Source organism: Barbus barbus (genome assembly GCF_936440315.1).
Source record: "Barbus barbus genome assembly, chromosome: 46".
Classification (NCBI taxonomy): Eukaryota; Metazoa; Chordata; class Actinopteri; order Cypriniformes; family Cyprinidae; genus Barbus; species Barbus barbus.
The window spans coordinates 9,980,132-10,006,116 of record NC_136724.1 but is presented as its reverse complement, the minus strand read 5'-3'; the positions used below and the strand labels follow the sequence as shown (position 1 = coordinate 10,006,116).

The 25,985-nt window shown below is 36.7% G+C and overlaps 2 protein-coding genes across 2 annotated transcripts; one reads left to right on the top strand and one right to left on the bottom strand.

Annotated features, from left to right (window-relative positions):
- Nucleotides 1-746: 746 nt before the first annotated feature.
- Nucleotides 747-17,646, top strand: LOC306865047 (nephrocystin-3-like). The gene is made up of 28 exons (XM_079409396.1): nucleotides 747-1,037; nucleotides 2,459-2,844; nucleotides 3,405-3,530; nucleotides 3,732-3,882; nucleotides 4,462-4,614; nucleotides 4,689-4,822; nucleotides 4,903-5,063; nucleotides 5,159-5,336; nucleotides 6,049-6,123; nucleotides 6,768-6,923; nucleotides 7,152-7,255; nucleotides 7,350-7,464; nucleotides 8,427-8,570; nucleotides 9,220-9,317; nucleotides 9,416-9,518; nucleotides 9,598-9,680; nucleotides 10,770-10,908; nucleotides 10,991-11,155; nucleotides 11,341-11,435; nucleotides 11,928-12,050; nucleotides 12,137-12,326; nucleotides 12,408-12,649; nucleotides 13,303-13,378; nucleotides 13,511-13,638; nucleotides 14,791-15,031; nucleotides 15,207-15,332; nucleotides 15,431-15,546; nucleotides 16,047-17,646. Exons 2-28 carry the CDS (start codon nucleotides 2,536-2,538, stop codon nucleotides 16,210-16,212), a joined length of 3,897 nt encoding a protein of 1,298 aa, XP_079265522.1. The 5' UTR covers nucleotides 747-1,037; nucleotides 2,459-2,535; the 3' UTR covers nucleotides 16,213-17,646.
- On the bottom strand, nucleotides 17,227-25,669 carry LOC306865048 (ubiquitin-like modifier-activating enzyme 5). The gene is made up of 14 exons (XM_079409397.1): nucleotides 25,629-25,669; nucleotides 25,377-25,540; nucleotides 25,238-25,283; nucleotides 25,065-25,154; nucleotides 24,705-24,814; nucleotides 24,080-24,166; nucleotides 23,907-23,991; nucleotides 23,620-23,724; nucleotides 23,286-23,413; nucleotides 19,640-19,775; nucleotides 19,214-19,289; nucleotides 19,016-19,122; nucleotides 18,288-18,361; nucleotides 17,227-18,053 (listed from the first exon to the last, which is right to left on the bottom strand). Exons 2-14 carry the CDS (start codon nucleotides 25,523-25,525, stop codon nucleotides 17,996-17,998), a joined length of 1,251 nt encoding a protein of 416 aa, XP_079265523.1. The 5' UTR covers nucleotides 25,526-25,540; nucleotides 25,629-25,669; the 3' UTR covers nucleotides 17,227-17,995.
- Between the last annotated feature and the right edge of the window lie 316 nt (nucleotides 25,670-25,985).

Sequence of the window (25,985 nt, the reverse complement as noted above, 5' to 3'; positions counted from 1 at the left end):
TTATTTAAAAAAATATTACAAAAACTCATGTAATGTACATGTAATATTTATTTTAAATAGGCTAGTTTGTGTAAGTAAATTTAAACCGTTGTTAAAATTTCAAATGGATTCTGTTATGTTCTGTAATTGCATAATATATATATATATATATATATATATATATATATATATATGCTAAAGTTTCACCTTTAGGAGGACAGAATTCTGGCAGCCTTTTAAAAAAATTAACCATGGTTTTATTACAGTAACCACAGTTTACCACATTTGTAGTAAAACTGTAGAAACCACAAATTTACCATGGTAATAATAATAATAATACATTTTAGTACTTAATGTATGCAACACCATGTTTATTTTTCATGAGGTACCCTCAAAGGTGCACCTTTGTAACTTATCTATACCCTTGTACGGTACTAATATGCTCCCTTTTAGGGGTATAGGTGCACCTTTGAAGTTACTGCCCCAGTAAAGGGCTAAAATACAATTTTAGTGTATTTAATTTCTGACAGTGTAAATAAAAAAAGGCCTGTGAAATGTAAAAAACAAAACAAAAAAAGCATGGATTTAAAATCTAATATTAAGTGAGTATAATTAATGATGATATTCTTTTAACAATTTAAAAGATAATTTTAGTTTATAGGTATCAGTATCGATATCGATATTGACGAAAGTGGGCTTGAAAATATCGGTATCGGATCGAAAATAAAATAAGAGGTAACGTTATCGCCCTTCCCTACTTTTTGGTCACCCCGTGGACCCGTAGAAGAAGGAGTGCCTAGTAACGCGGTTGTCAGGAAGACATTGGAGAAAAAACGTGTACATCAGTATGATTTGTTTACCTTTTGACTGATATGCCAGCCGTGTTTATGAACACGTTACTTATCGATATATATTTCGGGTCTTATGATTGGTATCAGTGTCTAAGTTCATCGTCCTGGATCTCCTCAGTCCTCTCGGTTGGGTGGAGTAAGTTATTTTTCTTCACTTCCCGCACATCGTCTCCAGGATGACCGCAGGGTTCAAGACCACAGTTTAAGGTGAGGTTTAAGCATTAAATATGCAGATATCCACGTCCTCCATTTGATTTGATGACACTGTAACAGTAGTGAACAACATGCTAACCCAACAACACGGCAAATTAAACCAAATAAACAAGATCTTCAGATCATACTTCGTCTCAACTCCTCATAAATGTTTTCTTCTTATTATTATAATTTCTATTGTGGAACTGACACTGTAAGTGCAAACACAATATAATGTATTATGTTGTACATAAACACGCATTCAAACTATAAACACATTTGATTAACACATTTTGTATTTTTAAAGGTGCCAAAATCCCCCATAACTGAGTAAACAAAGATACAGAAATATGGTTATTCCGTGCCAAATCAACCACATTTGAGAAACTGCTTGGTTTTGATTTAGTTCATATTTCTCAAGAAATGCATTGATGAAAGCTAAAATATTAAATGACATCCATGAATATTTACTGTGCATTTAAATTTATTTGGACACTTTCTCTTAGTAATCCATTGTATTGTAAACCTTTGAACCAAATTACAGAAGGAGGAAACTAACTTTTGCAACACCGCAATCATAATTTGTGACCTTGGACCACAAAAGCAGTCATAAGGGTCAATCTTTTGAATAAATAAGCTTTCCATTGATGTTAGAATACGACAATATTTGGGCGAGATACAACTATTTGAAAATCTGGGATCTGAGGGTACAAAAAAATCTAAATACTGAGAAAATCGCATTTATAAGTCTTTAGCGATGCTAAATCAAAAATTCAGTTTTTGGTTGGTCTATTTGTAAAATCGTTTGTCGAAAGCAATACTTCTTACATTATATGCCAATGTTGACAGTTTGTTTATTTACCCAAAGTTTGCATGCTTGTAACTCAGTCCTTTTAGATTTGGGTTATTAAAACTTTTCCTTAGAAATCTTAAAGGCATTGAAATACATGACTGTAATGCATCAAATAAATGATGGACATCTTTTACCAAATATCACAACTAGAAAGAAACTGTAAAAAAATGTATTATTTTAACTATGAATATCTAACAATCTATTATTTTCTTTTTTTCATTTAAAACTTAACTAAAAAAAGTTAGTTGGTTTGATATTTTGTTTAATAATGGCATTTTTAAGTGAGGCTTAGCTGTGCCACTGTACATAGAATATATTTCCAATACATTAACTTTATTGACAGAATTATGCAAATTTTGATGGATTTTTACAATGGCATACACGTTTAAAGGCGAATGCATACTAGTGCACTAACCTCAGGGCCATACATATCTAGTTCTCAAATACAGTAAAACTAAATGTTTTAGTCCTGTGTAGGACTACAGCTCTACTCTTTTGATGTACAATTTCAAATTATACTTAATATCCATGGTTAAATGTATCAGAACTGATGCACACTGCTTGTGTTTCCTGTTTCCAACAGAACCATCAATGTTCAATCTAGAAGAGTGTGAGTGATCTAGCTGACGGGTGTCTTTGTGGCACCTTTCATCAGTTGTTATGGGTACGGCATCCTCTCTGGTGAGCCCCGGTGAGGTGATTGAGGATGCGTATGAGGGTGAGGGAGGGGAGGCGTGTGAGATACCGGTGGAGGTGAAGCCAAAGGCACGTCTGCTGCGTCTGCCTCGTGTCATCAGCACCAGCTTAAAATCTACCGGATTGGTGGAACTGGAGTATGCGGCTGAGTATGAGCGCCTCAGGAAAGACTATGAGATCTTTCGGGTCAGCAACAACAATGAGATCGCTTCTATGCAGAAGAAAGAAGCCAAGCTGGATGAGGAGAACAAGAGACTGCGTGCTGAGCTGCAGGTTTGAGAGAGAATAAGAAAATCTGAGCTTTTCATGTGGGTCAGTGACAAATAAGAGTGTTGGACAGAAATGAAGAAAAATGAGAAAATAAGGAAAACAAAGAAAAAAAAAATCTAACTTAAAACACATGCCAAGTTTTTAGAAATATAATGTTTATATTAATCTTGGTTCTGTTTAGTCTTTTTTTTTCTAATAAATAATTATGATAGATTATACCAAAAATGTAATTATTTTAATTATGTTTACCTTCATATTAATATCAGGACAGTTCAGTAAGATATAACACTTTTTGACTTTATGCCCCCTAATAATATCAAAATGATTTTTTTTTTGTTATCAAAAACATGTATTATTATAGAAGAAGTGTATACAATCCGTTGCATGTAAGTGTATGGACTGCATTGTAATTAATTTATTGAATATATTTTGAATCAATAGATCAGTAGATGTCATAGACCCATGTACCAAATACAAAGAAATTTCCAAATTAATGTTACTTTTCTCAACTTTTATATCAAACTACTTATGACTTGCTGATTCTGTGTTTCTCTGGTTGCCAGGCTCTTCAGAAGACTTACCAGAAGATTCTTCGAGAGAAGGAAAGTGCCCTGGAGGCAAAGTATCAAGCAATGGAGAGAGCTGCCACCTTTGAGCATGACAGAGACAAGGTCAAACGGCAGTTTAAGGTGTTAATCTTATTCTCTTCTCTTTCTCACATTAACTGGCTCACATTAATTCATACCTTGCACAATCCTAAATCTTCTCAAGCCCTGTTTGACTCCTTTTGTTTTTAGATTATGCCTCTTTAGCCGGTAGCTGTTCTAATTTTCAGTGCATTCACCAGTGTGTTTCCTTCATCTCTATTTCTGTCCTAAATCACCCGGCAGATATTCCGGGAGACTAAAGAAAAGGAAATTCAGGATTTGCTGCGGGCAAAACGAGATCTGGAGTCAAAACTTCAACAGCTGCAGGCTCAAGGCATTCAGATTTATGATCCAGCAGACTCTGACTCCGACGACAACCACACTACTGTTACCAGTAAGAATGTGGCAGATAAATTTAACAAGGGAAACTAGATGACACTCTGATGAAAATGAGCATCCGCATGTCAAGATGCATGATCTAGATTTGTCTCACTGACTCGCCTTTCTTTGGAAGAGGAAGTAGCTTTTTGGTTCTCGCTCTATTTACCTGTTTTTTAGTCAGGCTTGGTGGATTTCACTTTAAGTGTGCACTGCTGATAAATTTTATTGACCAGGTCCTAATTTAGTCTGTCTGTCTGTCTCTCTCTCTCTCTCTCTCTCTCTCTCTCTCTCTCTCTATATATATACTGTATGTGTGTCTTTAATATACATTTAAAGCACGCACACATACATTATTTACACAACTTTTATTTTGGATGAGATTTATCACAGTTAATCGTTGCCCAGTATTGATTTTCTTTATTTAAATATGATTATTGTCTACACCAGGTCACAGAAGTATTAAACGGTTATAAAGAGTTTTTTGTACTGTGTACAGCTGTAGTATCTACCAAATTCTAGATTGGGAATTCTAGAAATTCCAAATTCTAATATTTTTGTTCCAATGCATCCCTAACGTCCACTCTGTGTGCAGCTGCAGGAACTCAGTGTGAGTACTGGAGTGGTGGCATATTGGGCAGCGAGCCGTCCATGGGCAGTATGATGCAGTTACAGCAGACACACAGGGGTCCAGAATTCGCTCACAGTCTCATTGATGTGGAGGGGCCGTTTGCCAATGTCAGCAGAGGTGAGTTTACACCTGTGTGTGTGTTGTTGTAGGTGTACATGCGTGTATGCTGATGTTTGTGTGTGTCGTTTCAGATGACTGGGATGTGGCCGTTGCCAGTCTGCTGCAAGTTTCTCCTCACGTCTCTCAGGCTCTGTGGAGTAACACAGTCCGTTGCTACCTCATATACACACAGGAGACCAGAGCGGAGCTGCAGGCCTTTATACAAGTACACATGCTTAGAAAACACATCTTAAATACGCACATTCTCACATTTTAGCAGTCTTCATCTATTTGTCTCTCTTTCAGACTCATTCTTTGAGGCTGCAGAGGTTTTGTGAGGGTTTGGGTCATTTCTACCTGAATGTGTCATTTCCTGAGGAGAAAGCTGGTTTGTATGCTGCTGAACGCATGCAGGAGATCGAGAGGAGCTCTGTGTGTGTGCTGCTACTCAAGTCCTCAGTGTCCAGGTGGTCTTTCTATCTTACTTTGTATCATGTTATTGTTGATATGAATCACATGTCTCTATTGAATGAATCTGTATGAATCTATTTTATTGTTTTAGTTGTGTTATAGAGGATGTGGAGGAAGCATTTGTGAAAACCCCAGACTCTAGGCCTCTCTTGCTGTATTTGCGAACTGGTGAGAGAAAAGTAGAAAAGGAAGAAGTCTTCACCCTCAGCCCATCCACTAGAGACTTGCTGGAGAGAGTTAACAAAGCTGACAAGAGTGCCAAACTTAAGGTAATTTCAAATGATTCACATGGGTTTAAAAATTCTATTGAAATTCCTGACTGAAGGTTCTTCTGAAGATCCTTTTTTTTGGAAGATCATAAGGGTTTCAAAGGTTTTTCTAAATGTTCTATAGGTGATAAAGTTTCTTTTAAGAATTCTTCTTTTAAGTTTCCTCTAAGATTCATATTATAGAACTTTTAAGTTTCAGATATAGCACCACTATGTTGTGGTAATACATAGCCCACACTTTTAGAAAAAGGATTACACCTTGACTGTATACAGTTATTTTTTTAAGGAAATGTTATAACACTAATTTCCCTGACATAGTAACAGTAACATTATGCACTTCTTTTGAGATTTTAGGTAAATTAGGTCTTATTTAGATCTTATTTGTTTCACATGCAGAGGCAAACCTTTAGCACTTCACTACATTTATTCCATATGGTCTGTCAGTTTTGAATGCAAACAGCCAATGTGTGTCTTTTATGACCACTTAGACTCATCGAATGAAGTCATGCTTTTTTGTTTTTGTTTGTTTAGATTGAATATCTAAAAAGTCACCATGTTTTAACCACTCAGATTAAGGAAACCATTTTTAGAACAAAATTGACCAAGAAACTTAGAGGGATTATGAATTTCAAGCATATAAATAATATTGTGGTGTGTAGTTCACGTTCACACTTTATATTTGGTGAATTATTCTTTGCTTCTTTTTCTCCAGGTAGTGGATCATGCAGGGTCCGTAGAGGAAGGAGCTGCTCTTATCTTCACTCAACTTGAGATAGTTATCAAACAGGTACACAGACTACATACACACACACACACACACACACACAGGAAAACACAAGTGGGTGTTGTGGTTGATAGCATTCTGGTACTTAGTGTTCTTACACTATCTTGCACTAAGTTATCATGCACTTGAGATACGATTGGGTTAAGAATAACCCAGCTGTCAAGAGCTTGGTAAATACTGGCCAATACTGTTATGTTAAACTAACAATGCAAATAGAGTTGCTTATTATTGCCAGCCAATATGCTGAGTTCATTTTACCTAATAGATACTTACTATTTTAGAATATTTACTACAAAAATAATATATGTTATAGATTTACAATTAAATTAAATAGGTTTTTAGGTCTACACAAAGATACAGTAGGAGCAGACTCAGTGGACTGTTGATAGTCCAGTTTGGAACAGAAAAACCAGAAGTGGGTAACTCTGAGATTGCATATTGGTTCTACAGTTGGTAAAACTGACCCAGCCATTGAAGTGAAAAAAAAAAAAAAAAACAGTTTGAAAATAACCCAGCATTTGTGTAAAAATATAAGCATTGTTTAGAGCGTGGTTCACTATTTAAGGATCTGAAAGACGAACATATTTTCTTGAGATGCATGATGTTAATCAGAAAGGTTGATGATACACGGGCAACTCTTTCTTCAGGAGTTGTTGGGTTTGGAGTTAGAAGAGAGTGGAGCTGTGGAGGAGAGAGAAGAGGAAGACTCTGGTGATGTGCTGTGGGATCTTCATGATGAGCAGGAGCAGATTGAGGCATTCCAGCAGGCTTGCAGCAATGCTTCCAGATTCAGCTTCCAGAAGGCATGATGGCTCTGTTATAATTTTCTGTATTGTTCGTTATGGACCAAGCATTTTAATTAATGATTTAGGTCAACAAGAAATCTTTGTAATTCTGTGTATTTTACAATAGCTGAAAGTACTACACACATACAATTAGCTAAAATTAAACAAATATTGAATAAACTGTATACGAATGGCAGGAAATGTGTAAATTCACTGAGCTGAATGCTGTATTGGTTCTTTTCTCAGTATGTCGACCAACTCAATGACATGGTAGCCGCCCCTCCACCCACCCCACCACTGCTGGTATCTGGTGCACCTGGATCGGGCAAATCACTTCTGCTTGCTAAATGGTTGTTTCATCTTAACTCTAAATATTGGGTATTTTTGCACAATAATAATGTACAACAATTTTCACACTCTAAACAATATGTCATTTCTCTGCAGGATAGAGTTACAGCAGAAAAACTCTCCCAACACCCTCATCCTGTATCACTTCACGGGACATCCTCTATCTACCAGCACAGATCCAGTGCTCATCATTAAGCGCCTCACAGTGAAGGTCAGACACAGATACACACACTCATTTCACTATTAAGTTCCTTAAACTGAAAAGAACAGAGGCACAGACCAGAATCAGTTCTGTTATAACTAGTGCTTTATTAAATGCAGCCTGCACTGTATAGGACTTCTCATACGGGAAATTGCTATAACATTGTCATATTTAACCCTAATGTTACCATAATCCTGGGTTGTCTTGCATTACACTGTTTATACTTTGTCTTGGGTGGTCGAGTTTCAAGATTCTCACAGATTTTGTAATACATTTTTTATTCACTATTAGAGGAATCTTAGATGTATAAGTTAAATTCAGATTTATTTGTGTACAGATTGAGTTCAGTGTGGTTTTAGCTAATCTTAACAGACCTAAAAATACATAATTAAAATAAAAACAAAATTCCTCCATCAAATTTTACATTGAAAACACCCTAGAACTCTAGAAAAACCTAGCCTTCCTAGAAAACACTTGCATCCCCAAGCTTGAAAACCCCTGGTTTAACCCTAAATTTAAGAAGCCTTTATCCAGGGTTAAAAAGTTCTTATTTAACTGTTATGCAAAAAACCCAAAACTGAAATAACTTAGTATGTGTGTATAGTATAGTTATATAGATTCACAAGGTCTTCTACACATACATCCGTTAATTTTTAAAATGCAACTAATTAAGGTCTTCAGTATCGCGTGAAAATTAAAGGCAGGTGTGTTTGACTAGAGTTGGAGCTAAACTTTGCAGGACAGTCGATAGAGTGTTCTGCTTTTTCTATGTAAACGCAAGACCCTACCGACCCTAATTTTAGATGATTGGCATCACAGAGTTTACTGGTATTTTGGTACTGATGTGTGAATAGTATCTTACCGGTAATAAAAAGGTTACATAAAAGGGTTTTATAGACACAATTCAAGCTTAGCTAACTAAAAATAAAACTTTCCCCTGAACAATTTATTTTTCCCAATTGTCCTTGTAGCTGCTCCAGCATTTCTGGTCTATTTCCGGCCTCTCGATGGACCCTTCTAAGATCCTCGAAGAGTTCCCACGCTGGCTAGAGCGGCTGTCTGCGCGTCACCACGGCAACATCATAATCATCATTGACTCCATTGACCAAATACAGGTAACACTTCCTCAAATAATCATCCTCATTGAGCTGTGGCATGTTTGTCCGTTGTCATGTTTAACAATCTATACTGGTGAAAACACACAACTAAACACCCACATTTAGTTGTGGGATTTGTTATTTTTTTATGTGTGGGATTTAATAGTAATTAATTGTACATTTTGCCATCAACTGTTTACATAATGCTAAAATTTATTTAATTTCAGCAGAAATTTTCAGCCTTTTTCTATATGGAAAGGGTATTTATATATCTTCCATTAGGAAAAAATTAAATAAAATATTTTGTTTTATTAGATATTTGTTAGTGACTTGATATTTGTTTGTGTATGTGTACACACACACACACGCAGTTAAATGTATAGGAAATGTTTTAAATGACATGTAATCAGATCTCAAAATAAATATCCATTTGTCATAATGTACATTATAATGTTGAGATGCCTAAATTCACTTTAGCAATTAAAATTATTTAAAACAAATTTAGTTTAATTTTACTAAATTATATAGAAAATAGTATAAAATTTTAATATCTATCAGCCTTTAATCAGTTTTTAACTATAGTATAAAATAAAGCTTTGCATTATTCATTGTGCATATTATTATATATTCTTCAGCATGATCAGTTTGTTATTTTTGTATTCCCCAGAATGCTGAGCGGCACTTGAAGTGGCTGATTGATCCTCTTCCTGCTAATGTGAGAGTGCTGGTGTCAGTTAATGTGGAGACCTGCCCACAGGCATGGAGGTTTGTGATTCACAAACACACATAAAAAACTAATTTGATATTATGCATGCATGTAATATTATACACAGGTAGACAATCACAAAACATATGCTGTTTAGATTGTGGCCCACGCTGCACCTGGACCCACTCAATCCCAGAGAGGTGAAAAGTGTCATCAGCACAGAGTGTGTGAACAGCGATATTAAACTCACCAAAGACCAGGTAAACATCTTCATCAGTCTGTGTTCATATTTGTTTATGTATTTTGAGTATGAGTATTGTCTGTATTGCTTGCAAACAGGAAAAGAAGTTGGAGAGACATTGCCGTTCAGCTGCAACTTGCAATGCGCTCTATATCTCACTACTGGCAAGACTTAGTACACAGTAAGTAGATGTGTGAGTGGTTGAGTAGATTGTGAATTTGTAGTTTTTGTGGGTCTGTGTCTATTAATATTCCTAGTTTGTATTTATAGTTCTGTGCATGAGAGTGTGAGAACATGAGCATGAGAGTGTGATATATAGTGGTGGCCAAAATTGTTAGAACACTTGGCATATTTAAGAGGTTTCAGTTGTTCACTGATGATATCTGTTGGGATTCAATATGGGCCAATTTTAAACTTGTTTCAAAAAATCCTAATCATCAATTAATTCAGTACAAAATGGTTCATAGGATGTATCTTACTCCTAGGAAACGATATTTAATGAAGCTTTCTTCTTCTTCCGATTGTAATTTCTGCTCAGGAAACTCGTTAGGCACTTATAGACACATTTTTTGGGATTGTCCTGAAGTTAAGCATTTCTGGAAACAGGTATCTAAGACTCTGAAGGACATACTGGAAGTCGATATGTCATGCTGTCCTAAGCTTTTGCTTTTAAATGATGACTCCTCTTTCAGTTTCTCTCTGTCTCAGAAAAAATTGTTATTCTCTGGATTAACTGCAGCTAAGAAAATGCTTGCCCTACGTTGGCAACCTCCACGTTCTTTAGCTTGGTCACATTGGATGCATTCCTTCCTGGACATTGCAAACATGGAGCTATTAGTGGCCAGGATGCATGGTGCCACTCAAACTATTTCAGCTTGGATGGGGGCATTATCTAAAATTAAAGACTTGTTAAAGTGACATGATTAAAATGTCTTTACACTGTATTTGCTTTGTGAAGTTTTTGTAATAATTTTTGTTAGACTATTTGTGATTGTACCTATTATACCTTTGATTTTTGTGATGCAGAGGGAGTGGAGGGTTTTTTTTTTTTTTGGATAGTCGCCTGGGGTGGGTGGGTTGTATGGCATCTAAACGAGGAAAATTTTGTGTGTTGCACTTTGTTCTTATTGATGTATGTCTGTTGTTTTTTTTTTTTCGGTAACACTTAATAAAAAATTGATCACAAAAAAAAATAAAAAATCTGTCTCTCTTTAGCACACACTTTGTCTGTTTGTATGGGAAAATAAGATTTTTATGTTTAATCTGTCAGCTCTAGATCCTCCTGGACGTTGGAGAGGACTCTACAGCAGTGTGCGTTGTGTCAAGATACAGTATCGCTATACAGACTGGGTCTGAAGGTGGCGCTAGACTCACTCAGCACGGATCAGGAAAAACACATCATGAAAGAGGTCACCTGTTCGAAGAAAAGTATCACTAAAAAACACTAAACTACACAGTTTAACTTATTTAATTGTATTTCTTCTTGTGTAGTTATTGTGCCTGGTATGTGCCAGTCACAACGGCATCAGTGAATCAGAGGCTTTGGAGCTGTTCCCAGACCTGAGTTTTCCTGCTCTTACCTCACTGCTCCACAATCTGGAGAGACTCCTCATCATTACCTACGCCTGTGGCCTCATTCGCTTTCAGCACCCACAGGTGTGTATGTCTCTGTACCTTTGAAGTTATATTTGGAAAAATGTCCCTTAATGCTTTTTGATGAAGCTAAATATGGTACTGTGATCTTTGTTGGGTGAAGATTTGACTATCCCATCTCACTGACAGAGAATTAACAGATGTAAATGAAAGTGAAACTGGTTTGTGCAACCGTGTATCATTTGCAGGCATGTGAAGCGGTCAACCAAGAGTTTCTAGATGGGGGCAAATGTCGTGGATCCTACAGAGAGAAAATCATTTGGTTCTTCAGTGAACAGCTGAAGTAAGAATAACTTATTGAGCATATTGCAGGAATGAGATTTTTCTGTATTTATGTGTTTTTTCTGACCTGGGAAGAGAATTGTGTAAATCTGAGGGGAGGGGGGGGGGGGGGGGGGATTACTGTGATTTCAAGGCTGTGGGCTTGAACACTTTTAGAATGTCTGTGAAAATTAACACTCACCAAGCGCCAAATTGTTGTTGGCGAGTAGATGGAACGGTGATACTCTCTGGCTGTTAAATGTTTCAGAGTGAAGCGATACTGTGTTTATTTTTATTGCAGTACAATGGTATTATTGTAATAGTAATTTTGTATTTATTTATTTTACAATTTAAATAATAAAATAATAATTATTATAATTATTATTATTATTGTTGTTGTATTGTCATTTTTTCCTTAGCTGATCACATGTCTGATATTCTCTAAGATCAAAGCATTTATCGACAAATAGCTGCCATGTTGGATTGTTTTGTTAAATCATTTTTGTTGGTTCAGGCAAGACAGAGTGACATGGAGGGTGGCTGATGAATTGCCGTGGTTACTGCAGCAGCAGGAAGATCGAAGTAAACTCCAGATGAGTTTGCTTAACTTGTTTGTGTCCCAGAACCTGTACAAGAGGTACATTCTTACATTCCTGCTGTATCTCTGATTTATGTGTGAATATGTGTCTGAAATAACGTCTTGCTGCTGATGTGTGTTCTCAGGGGTCATTTCTCTGAGCTGCTGACATACTGGCAGTTTGTTGGCAAGGATAAGTGCTCAATGGCGACAGAGTATTTCGACTCATTGAAGGAGTTTGAGAAGACCTGTGAGAGTGAGCAAAGCATGAGCCAACTGGCCAACCTGTACGAGACACTAGGCCGCTTCCTCAAAGACCTGGGACTTCTCAGCCAGGTGATACAGACAGAAAGAGTGATGATCACCTGTATTCCATTTTAAAGTGTGTGGAAATGATGTGAAGGTTTTGTATTTAAGGCGGTGGCCCCCTTGCAGCGCTCCTTAGAGATCCGTGAGACGGCTCTGGATCCGGACCACCCAAGTGTTGCTCAGTCCCTGCACCAGCTGGCGGGGGTTTACGTTCATTGGAGGAAATTTGGAAATGCAGAGCAGTTGTACAAACAAGCTATGGAGATCTGTGAAAATGCTTACGGCCCTGAACACAGCACTGTCGCTAGAGAACTAGACTCACTCTCGCTCCTCTACCAGAAACAAAACAAGTACAGCACATTTTTCTTAAAATTCATACTCCACTATGCAGATGTTGCAGAGGCTTTGTTCCAAATCCTAATGAGCTGCCTTCTGAGGAAGAACCCATCCCAAAGAACTAAACTAAAACCCTCTACATTATGCAGCAAACTAGTAAACATGGAAATATCCAAATATTTTTGACAGTCTTGACTCGAGTCTTGAAATGAAGCATACAAATATTAGATGAAATGTTTCATTTTTAAATTTTACATATTCTATTGGTCGTTTTTAATATCAATGTTTTATTGGTCATTTTAAACATTTTATTGGTTGTTTTAATTTTGGGGTTTGGGGTGAGATTTTAAGAATTTAAGATGTTTGTTTTCTGCTTGAATATATTTTAAATGTAATTTATTTCTGTGATGGCGAAGCTAAAAGTTTTAAATTACTAATCCCCATTTTTTGTAATTGCGGTGCATTCTGGGATTGCCTTAGATTTCACACATAATGGTACTTTCGGTTTTAGTCAAAATGGCAGTGTAATTTTACATGCCTTCGTTTTATGAAACAAATCCTAGGCAGCTTTCTAGGATTTGGAAAAGATACCTTTTGTTTATGTATTATGATGCTATTAATTTAGTTAGGGCTTGGCTAATTCTGTTTTTTGTTTTGTTTTATCTAGATATGAGCAGGCCGAGAAGTTGAGAAAGAGATCAGTCAAGATCAGACAGAAGACAGCACGGCAGAAAGGCCACATGGTAAGGAAAGGGCTAACAATAATTTTATCCACATTTGTGTCTAATTTGGTCCCACTCAATGAACTGTGAGTTCCGAGTAGTGGGGGAAAAAAACAGTATCTCTTATACTGTATGTGCTTGTGTTCTTTTTAGTATGGTTTTGCACTCTTGAAGCGGCGGGTACTGCAGTTAGAGGAACTTACTCTTGGCAAAGACTCAGCAGATTGTGCCAAGACTCTAAATGAGCTTGGAGTGCTTTATTACCTGCAGAACAACCTGGAGTGAGTAAATCATCATTTCATACATAACACACATCCTGGAAATTTTGGAATTGTGCAATGCAGATTTTCAGTCATGGGAAATAAGAAAAAAACCTAAATGTCCTGTAAAATATTTTTCATCACTAACAGTTTTAGTAGATATTACAAATACAATTAAAATGCAACCATTCTTGATATAAATGACAAAATCTCACATTTGTTTTGAGTATTGCTGAATGAATTTTTACTGAATAATTTGGACCTATTTCCAGGCTGCTCAAAGGTGTTGTGAAAAAAAAACCTTTCATAGTATTTGGTTCAGCTGGGTCTATTTTTTCTACATGCCTGTCATGGGTGTTGCTTTCTTTGCCACTTAGTAGCACCTTAACAGTTATGTCTTGGCCCCACACGATTGGTTTTCCAATGAGCTCCAAAAAATTAAGAGCTTCTGGGGGATTTTCTTCATCATGGTGATGTTCAAAGGTAACATAACCACGCCTGAGAGACAGGTTGGTTCTTCTGTCTTTGCACAGTTTCAGTGTACAGATGGAGCCAAATGGGAGCGCACAGCTCCTGTTTGGACACATCAGGGTGCAGATTACTCGCAATCAATGACCTCGATAAAACAGAGCTGCTCTCCTTTTCTTAAGGTTTGCATTTCCTCTAGCAAACCTCTCTGCAAAGCAGGGCTTCCTCAAAGTTTGAGACGGTGTGATATATCAAACCTGTCACTGTGTCTTGCTAGGACTTTAATAGTCATGTTTTTGGATGTGGTGATGTGTGTGTGTGTGTGTGTGTGTGTGAGATAGATCGATAGGCCAGTCATGTGATTCATGCAGATGCCTAATAAGGTGGTGTTTATGAGCTCTGCACTGCAATAATCACCACCTACTGTCAGAGTAAATTTGCATTTTCATTCAGTCTGTCTTGCTGTTTTTGTTTAAACCAATCATATATAATAATTTTATCCCTTGTCTTGAAAACAGTTCAAATTACTTTCCTCATGTATTACAAATAAGGAACTCTGACAGGATTGTCCATCATTTCTGAAAAGACTTACTTTGTATGGACAACTTGTAAACTATTCTTATATTTCAGTACTTTATTATAATACACATTTTCCTTTTGCAGTTATGTAATATTCATTTTAACATGTTGGTGTTTATAACCTAGTGCTGCAAAAATGTTCTTGACCCGTTCCCTGGAGATGCGCCAGCGTGTGCTGGGGCCGGATCACCCCGACTGCGCCCAGTCTCTGAACAACCTAGCCTCACTTCACAGCGAAAGGAAAGAGTATGAGAGTGCCGAGGAGCTGTACGAAAAAGCACTTGACATCCGTAAACGAGCACTTGCCCCAGATCATCCCTCTCTCGCCTATACCCTCAAACACTTGGCCATGCTTTACAAACGCAGGGTGAGAAACCACAGGAAAGACACAACTCACTAGCTCTGCAGAACATGTAGCAATCAAGTGGCAATTATGCATACAATCATTCTGCAATGTTTGCCTTTGTGTGCTTTTGTCTTTTTAATATTATTAATGAATCTGAGACCCTTTTTAATTGGCTGTCTGTCTGTGTGTATGATAGGGGAAGCTGGAAAAGGCAGTTCCTCTATATGAACTGGCTCTTGAAATCAGAGAGAAGAGCTTCGGTCCTAAACACCCCAGTGTTGCCACTGCTTTGGTTAACCTTGCAGTGCTCTATTGCCAGCTGGTGAGAAACATGTCATACTTCTCCCACCTTCTGTATTGTAAAACTATCCAGTCCACTCTCTGATGATGTGACTCATGTGATGTGTGTTTGAGTTGCAGAAGCAGCACAGTGATGCATTGCCTTTGTACGAGCGCGCTCTAAAGGTATATGAGGACAGTCTCGGCCGAGTGCACCCTCGTGTTGGAGAAACTCTGAAAAACCTAGCTGTACTCAGGTTAGCCATATTTTCTTAACTCAGCTGTACCAGACTGTATTAGATTTAGATTTAAATTCTCGGCACATTCAACAAACGTGTTAAGAACTTGTGATCATAATGATTACAATGTAAGGATAACAGTGCATCGTAAGGATAAGATTTGACAGTTTATGTTAATCTAAGGTCAGCATCATTTGGAGTCTTTACAAATGTTGTCGTCATCTGAAATCTCTGCAAAAAGTCAAATATTTACAGCAGTCAAATATGGAGTGCCTCAAGGATCTGTATTAGGCCCCCTGCTATTTTGATTGTACATGCTGGCCCTTGGGCACATTTTAGTACATTTTGTAAATTTTGTATTTTAATAAATATGTAAATAATAGAGGGAAAGTAATTAACCATATCTAGAAACCAGAATTTTATAACTTGGACCAGTAATAATAACCATGTAGAAACCATCCAGAACACCCTAGAAACCTCATAGTAACAACATGGCAACCACTTTCTTACTTTCTCAGCTATGAAGAGGGAGATTTTGAGAAGGCTGCTGAACTGTACAAGCGAGCAATGGAAATAAAAGAGGCAGAGCCATCTCTGGTGTGCGGTAAGGCCCCCTCACATCACTCATCTAGCGGCGATACCTTTAGCCTGCGAAGCCCTGCCCTGCCTCACACCTCAAGGTGACACCTGACCCCTCAACACTTACCAAGGTGAACTCTTACCTCTATTAATGAAGCCATATTGGCCACATGTGTTCAAGGCATGTGCTTGAAGTCTACATGGAGCAATCAAATATGCATGGTAAGAAAACATTGCAACCAACATGGTTCTCATTCCTACTGTATGAATCAGAAGTGTATCATTCATTGCCACTGAGTTTATAAAAGGTGATCTCTGACTCTCAAAAAGGCAAAATCTGATTTAATGTACTATGATAATTTTTTTTTTCATTATAAACTTGAGTACAAGTCGATTGACTTGGTTAAAGTTCAAAATGTTGGTTGAAGAAATGTAATTACTTTGGTATTTTATACAATGTCAGTATTTGTTTCTTCCAAAGCACTTTTCACTTGCATGGTACAAAAACTTTTTGGAGAAGTTGATGTGTGAACAATTTCAGCACATTTTTTTCAGGTTTCTATCGCTGCTGCATTCAGCATATGCAAACACAAAGTTGAGACAAACACAAGCGTAATGAAGGTTTGCATCATTTGAGAATTGCTATACAATGACTAAATACATTCTTGTAAACAGGTAAAATATGTGGTCCAGAGTCTCAGCTCCTTCCTTTGGTCTATGGCCTGCTTCCTGTAATGCAAAGTAACCTCATCACCATTAAATGCAGAACTGTTGTAAACTGCACAGCATTACTAAAGGACAGCTGTCATACATAGCCATACAAAACACTATAACATGATATCAAGATACAGGTAATGAATAAAATAAGTCTGATTTTATTGTATTCAATATTTTATTGTATAGGTCGCACATTTTTGAGAAGCATTTAAATGGTTCAACACCACAGAACACAGCATGTGCAATAATTATGCTTCTTGTAATGCATAATGACAGTGTCAATATGTAGTTTAGTTTATACAATAACGGTTTATCTGAAAAGATAGATCCATATATTACGACCCATATTTTTGTATTTGGAAATGGTACTGCTGTTTTTTTTTTTTTTTTTTTTTTAATTTTGAATTGTGAATGTGAAATATCTTGCCCTATCGCGCACGTCAAGTTCTGATGGCTACCTGTTTACCTAGAAGAGACATGTATAATGAAGGAATATAAAATACTAAATGGATGCAAAATAGTGGAAATGCCAAAATCTAATTTCTGAATGTCTACAAATACTTATGGACTTTTAAAACTATTTGGAAAGGTGCTAAAGCAGAATCAGTGTAATGCGCCTCAATTTTTGTAGAAAAAAAATCATCTTTGAACAGTTAGATTCAGGGAGAACATGCTAATTATTTAATAATTTACTCTAAACTTCCATTGTTGTCATACCATTTGTGCCAGGACTTTTATACACTGCCCAAATTCTTCTAAGGCATGTGATCCATGCACAGAATAATATTGTTTGTTATCCACCAATAAATGCATAATTGAATGAAAAAAAGTTGTAGAGGTTTTTACTCAACGCAGAGGAAAATAGATTTCACAACTATTGCCAAGTCTTCTTTAGATTGTTCTACTAGTTTAAATGCAGGAAAAGCGAAATGGAATGTAACAACAATAAATTTATTTGTTTCATTTGCATTATTACAATGTTATACCATTCAATACAGCAGACAGAATCAGGCCGATGATGAAATGTGTGGAATATTTGTGATGTTCTTTATCATATCTGGCTGGGTGTCTACAAGCACATTCAGTAGATATTTGTCTACATGACAATAACATTTAGATGTGTGACTGACGTCATATCCATTTCCGTCACATAGCTGTTAACAACAGCTATTTAAAAGCAATCTTTCAGATTGGTTCTGTTAACCATTCCATGCTCTGAAACATTAACACTGTGAAAATAAAAGATCAGCAATATTAAGACTTTCAGTTGAAGTAAACCTGTAAACATCTCGAGTGTTACAGGCTGTTTGCAAAAAGAGAATAAAAAAAACAATCCAAACTCAAACTCAGAGACCTCAGATGTTACATGTATGCAAGTACAAAATAATGAGTTTGTCTTTATGTGGGAGAGTTTTTTTCTAAGTTCAAAGATGTCATTTTCCTCTTGCTTGTTGTTCCCTTACATCTTTCTCATCTGAGCCATCAGCTCTTCTAAACTCTGATCGGTTTCCTCCACCGTCTCCCCTGATGCTCCATCCTGGCAAAAAGAAAGAACACATGGAGTATTACACATACCTGGTAGTCAAGAGGCTGCATTTGATATCAAAAATGTATGAAAAACACTAATATTGTCAAATATTATTACATTTTAAAATAACTTCTATTTTCAAATGTTTTTTATTCCTGTGAGGAACAGAATTTTCAGCAGTCAGTACTCCAGTCTTCAGTGTCACATGATCAGAAGTCATTCTAATATGTGGAATTGCTGCTCAAGAAACATTACTTATATCAATGTTGAAAACAGGTGTGCTGCTTAACATTCTTTAATAAAGTTCAAAACAATAGCATTTATTTGAAATAAAATTCCTCTGCAACAAATGTATTTACTGTCAATTTCGATTAATTTAGCATCCTTGCTGAATAAAAGTATTAATTTTCATTTATTTTTTTTACAATTTTGTCCCCAATATTTGGATATTAGTGTTAATTATTTAGCAGGTAAATGCCTTTTGTTTTCACAGGATGTTTGAGTTATTGATCTGCATCTAATTATTATTGGTTTGCATCTAACCCAAACCAAAAATCGCATCAAATATTATAAAATGCAACTTCACTGCCTGTCAGTTTTTTTTTTTTAAAGCATGAAAACTCCTGAATAACTGAAGTGTTGTTATAATTCAGTGAGTCGTACTTTCTCAGGTATGGTGTAGGCTACAGTAATGCCCTCTGGGAGATCTGGTACCGGTCCTGATGCGTCCTGAAGCTCTGCCTCTGACACCTCTGACACCAGCTCAATGCCTGGCAGGAAACATCATCACGTTCAAGCTTCCATAACATTTAAAGATTTCTGTTTTATGAATGAGGAATGTGCTGTGTGTGGGATGCCAACCCCATTCATTGTCCTCATGCACCACTTCCCCTTCTTCCTGTACCACTTCCTGCTTTGGCCGGTCTGCTTCTTTTTTCTGGAGCAAGGAAGGAATAACATCATATACTGTTAGTATTAATACTGTTGTCACAGTATGACTTTTTTCACATCCATGATTAAATAACTTGCCTAGAAACAGCGGTTGTTAAAATTTGGGAATTTTGGGGGGAATTTTGTAAACTATTAGAAAAAAATAAATCTGAAACTACTTAAGACATGCAGTTACAGAAAATGAATAAAAAAAAAAAAAGTGTCAGAATTAATGTTGTGGTTAAATATTTAATTCTATATTTTATAAAAACAATAAATCTCCCTTTGACTGAACTATCAGGGTGTAGCAGTGACATATAAAAATGTGTTTGCATTTGTAATTTGTAGGAGCGTCACCTTGTACTCGTCCTGTTGTCGCCTGCAGTGTCTGTCGTCACACTGTGGGTTGGCCTTCATTGCCATGCTCGGGAAGAAATCCTGCATGGCATTATAGCCTAGGTAATAACTCACTGTCCCAAACCCCAACAGATACCTATAACACAGACAATTTCATTCCAGACTGTGTTCTAAAGTCCTTTGGAGGTATTGACAGAGCAAGACCATGGGTTAGTTAGAATGGTTCAATTTGGTTAAGTTACAAAAATGGCTTTATTTTGCCATCTAATGGCATTTGTATGATACTACAGTATTTAGGATCCACTACACAAAGTGATCAGTATAACTAAACTGAAATAGGATACATGTGGTTATGGTGCAATCTTAACCCTGTAAAGCCTGAAATAATAGTACAAATTAAATAACAGTAAGATGTAAAAAAAAGTTTTATTTTTTTTAAATGGAGCAGTTTATTTGAACCGTTAGATAAAATATTCTAATAATAAAAGTGTTTTGAGTATCATGTCAGGCTTTTATGGCTCATATAAACGGTTTTCAAAATTATGCACATACCAGAGGAATTTCAGTAAAATAAACATACAGATTTTACTTTTCAAAGAACGTGTTTGTTTTATATTTCATGTTTTTTTAGGTATCAATCTCAGACAGGTCATCTTAGGTAAATGGAAAACAAACTTAAAGAGGTTGTTCCTCTGCCCTTTAGTTATTTTTGTTTGACAGAAATCAAATAAATTTTGTCAGCTGATAATAATTTGAAACAGTGTAGTATGATATAGTGAGCTGGGGTTTCTTCATTAGGGCGATGCACCACCAAAGAGTGAAAGGGAGGGAGTTTTTTTCTGTAACGTTCAACCACAGTGTTACGCTAGCTTTAAAACATTACAGTTTCTCACAAAAGTGAGTACACCCCTCACATTTCAGCAAAAATTTTGTAGATCTTCTCAAGGGACAATACCACACAAATGAAACTTGGATATATTTTAGAGTAGTCAATGTGCAGCTTGTATAGAAGTACAAATTTACTGTCCTCTAAATATAACTAAACATATAGCCATTATTGTCCAAATAACTGGCAACAAAAATGAGTATACCCTAAGTGAACATGTCAAAACTGTGCCCAAAGTGTCAATATTTTTTGGTCAATACCATTGTTATCTAGCACTGCCATAATCCTCCCGGGCATGGAATTCACCAGAGCTGTACAGGTTGTTGCTGGCATCCTCTTCCACTCCTCCATAATGACATCACAGAGCCGCTGGATGTTAGACACATGGTGCTTCTCCACCTTCCACTTGAGGATGCCCCACATGTGCTCAATAGGGTTCAGGTCTGGAGACATACTTGGCCACTCCATCACCTTCATCAGCAAGGCAGTGTCATCTTGGCGGTGTGTTTGGGGTGGTTATTATGCTGGGAAACTGCTGTTCAGCACAGTTTCTGAAGGGAGGGCATCAACTTCTGCTTCAGAACATCACAGTACACGTTGGAATCCATGTTTCCCTCAATGAACCACAGCTCCTCAGTACCAGCAGCACTCATGCAGCCCCAGACCATGATGCTACCACCACCATGCTTGACTGTAGACAAGGCACAATTTTCTCGGTACTCCTCACCAGGGTGTCGCCACACATGCTGGACACCATCTGAGCCAAACAAGTTTACCTTAGACTCATCAGACCACAGGACATGCTCATGCTCTTGGCCAGGTTGTCTTCAGCAAACGGTTTGCAGGCTTTTTTGTGAGCCAGCTTCAGAAGCGGCTTCCTTCTGGGATGACGACCATGCAAACCGACTTGTTGCAGTGTGTGGCATATGGTCTGAGCACTGACAAGCTGACCTTCCACTTCTGCAACCTCTAAAGCAATGCTGGCAGCACTCATGCGACTGTTTTTTTGAAGCCAGCTTCTGCACCTGACGCACAGCACAAGCACTCAACTTCTTTGATCGACCCTTGCGAGGCATGTTCCGAGTGAAACCCGTCTTGGAAAACCTCTGTATGACCCTGGCCACTGTACTGTAACCCAGTTCCAGGCTGTTAACGAACTTATTATAGCCTAGGCCATTTTTGTGGAGAGCAACAATTCTAATTCTCAAATCCTCAGAGAGTTATTTGCCATGAGGTGCCACGTTGAACATCCAGAAATTAAAGGCAGGTGTGTTTGATTAGAGTTGGAGCTAAACTTTGCAGGACAGTCGATCGCCAGGAACAGGGTTGGGCACTCCTGACTTAGGATGTACACACTTTTGTTGACAGCTTTTTTGACAATAATGGCTGTATATTGAGTTATTTACAGCGGACAGTAAATCTTTACTGATATACAAGTTGCACATTGACTACTCTAAAATATATCCAAGTTTCATTTCTATAGTATTGTCCCTTGATAATATGTACTAAAATGATTGTCGAAATGTGAGGGGTGTACTCACTTTTGTGAGATACTGTACAATAGATACCTATTAATAAGAAATATGAAGTCAGAACCAGTCTGTCTGGGCTGAATAAAGCAAACCAGTATCTCACCAGTAAAATTTTGATGGATGGCGATTGTAAAGGAAGTAAAGACATTTACAGTGACGTATAGAAGTCATACATTATTAGCACGCTCTCTGATAGCTCTTTGCACGAGTGCATTTCAGTATGGTTGCATGCAAGGCAAGTGTTTAATGATGGACACTTGCTGAAGCAGCACGTTTTAATAGGAGTTTACAATGGTTAGTGGTGTTTATATACATATGGGCATCAACACTCACTCTGACAGAGGAGCTGTTCACTGGTCATGTTGAGCTGCTTTCAGATTGCCACATTCGACAATTTATTTACTTTTTTAATTTGTGTTTTACTCCGTTCAATCATTCTCAATGGATCTGTATGTATTTATATACAGTCATGTTAAGGCGGCTGGTATAGTGGTCTGTTGGCATTTCCGTGTGGTCCTGTTTGGTATTGCAGCTTGACTTGTTATAGAAAATGATCTAAACAAATGTGGCATTTATTTTTTTCTCACAGTTTTTGCTGTTGCGCTGTATACATAAATTGTGAATGAAAAAAAAAAAAAGAATTTATCTTGAAAAATGTAATTAGTTTTGTGAGAACCATCCTCAAATTTATTCTTGAACTTACTAAATCAATAACCTTTATTTAAAATGTTAAGTCTTAATATTTTTCCTTTTGTTATACTGGAATAAATCATACTGGGATGTATGCTAAAATTGTTGGATGTGGCACCTTACCTATGCAATATAAAAAGTATGAGAAAGTATTTTTATACTATATAAAAAAGTATTTTTGTTTCTTATATTATGTATGGATCAGTCAAGTAAACCCAAGTTGCTTCAGTCAATTAAGTGTCGGTTTTGAAAGCTTACTAACAATTTAAAGGTTATTCTTATGTATACTAAGAGTTTGCAGCAAAAAGACATGTACCACAACCTGAAGGGGAATGTTTTTAGAATTATATTAAAAAGCCTTTCAATTGCTAAAAAGTATAAACTATCAATCATGTAGTAAATTGTACAACAAGTAGGTCATGTTGAGTTAGAGACCTTGGAAATTTGCATATGAAATATGATATAGTGTGCTTTATAGAGATTAAAAACAGCATGGTCAAGTCTTTGCTGAATCATCAAGATTGTGATGAGGTCTTACTTGAGAACATTCTGCACAAGGAGCCCGGCGACCACTCCCATTGTGGTGGGCAGACTGGCAGCACAAACCCCATCCCTCTTCAACGTCTTCTCGTCGATATTTGCAGCCACTATGAGGGGAGGTGCGCACTGACACACACACACACACAACTGGATCAGATCACTGTTACCAACCCATCTGACATTTGGCAGAAATAACCAGTGTTTTATGGTTTATGACACAGAAACTAGACCGTATAGAAGAGGGTACAACCATATGAAATGGTTTTTAAGATCATAATTCGTATTCAAGACACACAGTATGTGTTTTGGGAGTGTAAGTGAGTGTGTCATACAGCAAAACAAGCAGTTTCTCCAGGGATGATGAGCTGGATGTGTCCGGAAACGGCATTCTCACTGACGCCTGACTCCATCCAGATCTGACCCAACTCATTACATGCCTGTAGGAGAGAAACAAACATGCAAGTAATTGCTAAACTGCAGTTAAAAAAAAAAAAAATGAACAAAAGTTAATTTAAAAAAAAATATTTTTTTTATAGTAAAAAAAATAAATAAATTTGTATATATTAAAACGAACAAAAAAAAAAAACTAATTAAAGTTAGTTTAATGTGAAAAACTCACAGTATTAATGGCCATCCGAGCCTCGAAGTTATCAACACAACTGAGGACCAAATCCACAGGCTTCCCCTCCTCAAGTCCTCCGTGACTGAAAACACAAAAGCAAGATTACAGTCAAATTGAAAATGAGAAGGAAAACTTTGAGCATACTGTGACATTAAAAAAAATCTGATCACCTAATGCGGTTCATGAAATGTGTGAAGTTGTCCATTGTGGTGATGTTGTAATTGTGGGTCTCAAAAGCAACATCTGGATTAATGTTCCTATGCAGGAAAACAGAGTAACAGTATTTTTATTTATTTAATGCCATGTCAGCATCTTTAAGTGAGTTTGCAGGAAAACAATTAAAATGGGAAATATCAACTAAAATGTTGTAAAATATTTTTTTAATTTCTAATTTTAATCCACATCACAGTTTATTAAAATAAAATATAAATAGAGAAAGATGAGGTGGATTTCCACTTTAAAAAAAACCAAAAAGATTGATATGCAAATTAACCAAGTTGTTAATTACAATTTCTCTTAAGAATTTTGAAACAGTGATATAATGATTCATGCTTTTATTTCTTTTAGACTTGACTAGAAACATATCATGCTGATTTGATGCTCAAGAAACATTTCTTCTTATTATTATTAACGTGTAAAACACTTGTGCTGCTTAATACTTTGAAACTTTTTCAGTCTTTGATGAATAGAAAGTAACAAAACAAACAACAACATTTATTTGAATATATTCGAATGCATATATTCTGATCATCCCTTGCTATATAGGTTAAGATGATTATTAACCATCCCCCTTACCTAAGAGTGTGTTCTGCAGCCTCAACTTTACTGAGCCCTGCCTGATGTGGCTGGAAGAAGAGCCGGTTCATGTTGGCCAGCTCCACCTTATCATAGTCAAACAGCAGCAACTGCAGGGTAGAAACCACAGACACAGCAAAAAGAGGCATGACAGTCTGTTACTGCAGAGCTGAGGCATGTCTCTGGGGGTTATGCTGTTGGCTTCCCTCCTGTACTCTGGCAACACACACTACAAGAATGCACCAATTTGAACTAAAATACATTAACAGTGCACGCCATAGACCAGCCAATCAATGCATCTTTATATTTGTCCTATATATTAGATCTATATATTGAGGAATGAGGATAAAGGTGCATTACCTTACCAATGCCACATCTGGTGAGCATTTCTGCAGTGACACTCCCCACTCCTCCAACTCCCAGCACTGCCACAGCATACGAGCGGATTTTCTAATAATGAGAGCTCATCTGAACACGAGCAAGCAGTTATCATCTATATAAAACTCATAAAAATAATAAATACACATGTTTACCTCGTAGTTTTGAACTATGCCCATCCTTTTGAGTGCCATCAGACGACTGTGAGATATTAAATATAAATAAAGTGACCGGTTTATCTTCCCATATGCTCGAAAACAAGTCACTGATAATAAATAAACTCAAATTGCTCACCTGTATGGATTTGAGTCTACGACTTCAGCACTCATTTGATCAATCTTTGGTCTGAGATGATGTTCAGCATCACTTTGCTTCTGTTTGGATTTAATTAGTTCATTTTCTAACTCACGGATTCGCAGCTTCAGTTCCTCAACGGTGGCCATTTTTCTTTGAAAATCCTATATTGTATTAAACACAAGTTGATATGATTTTCCAAAGTGAAAAATAAAGCACGCCAAAGATTAAAATGAATGTACACGTCCGCACTGTTAGAAATCAGCTGAAGAGTGTGTCTAGATATTGAGCCCGGAGAGAAACACAAAGCACACAGGAACGAAAGTTCCCCTAATGAATGATTCCCGCATGAACTACCAAATTAACTCGTTTAAAAAAATTAAAATAAAAAATATCTATCACTACACCACATGTAAAAACATAATACTGTTTACTACGTTTTGTTCGACAGTTTTTCCAAGTTAGAGCCATGACTCTAAATAAATATAAATATATATAATAATAAATATAATTTAAATATTAGCAATTCTAAGCATTTTTCATGTGAGCCAGTTAAATCAAATAATTTAAAATATTCGATTCAGAAGAACCAATTATTTAGGATTCGCG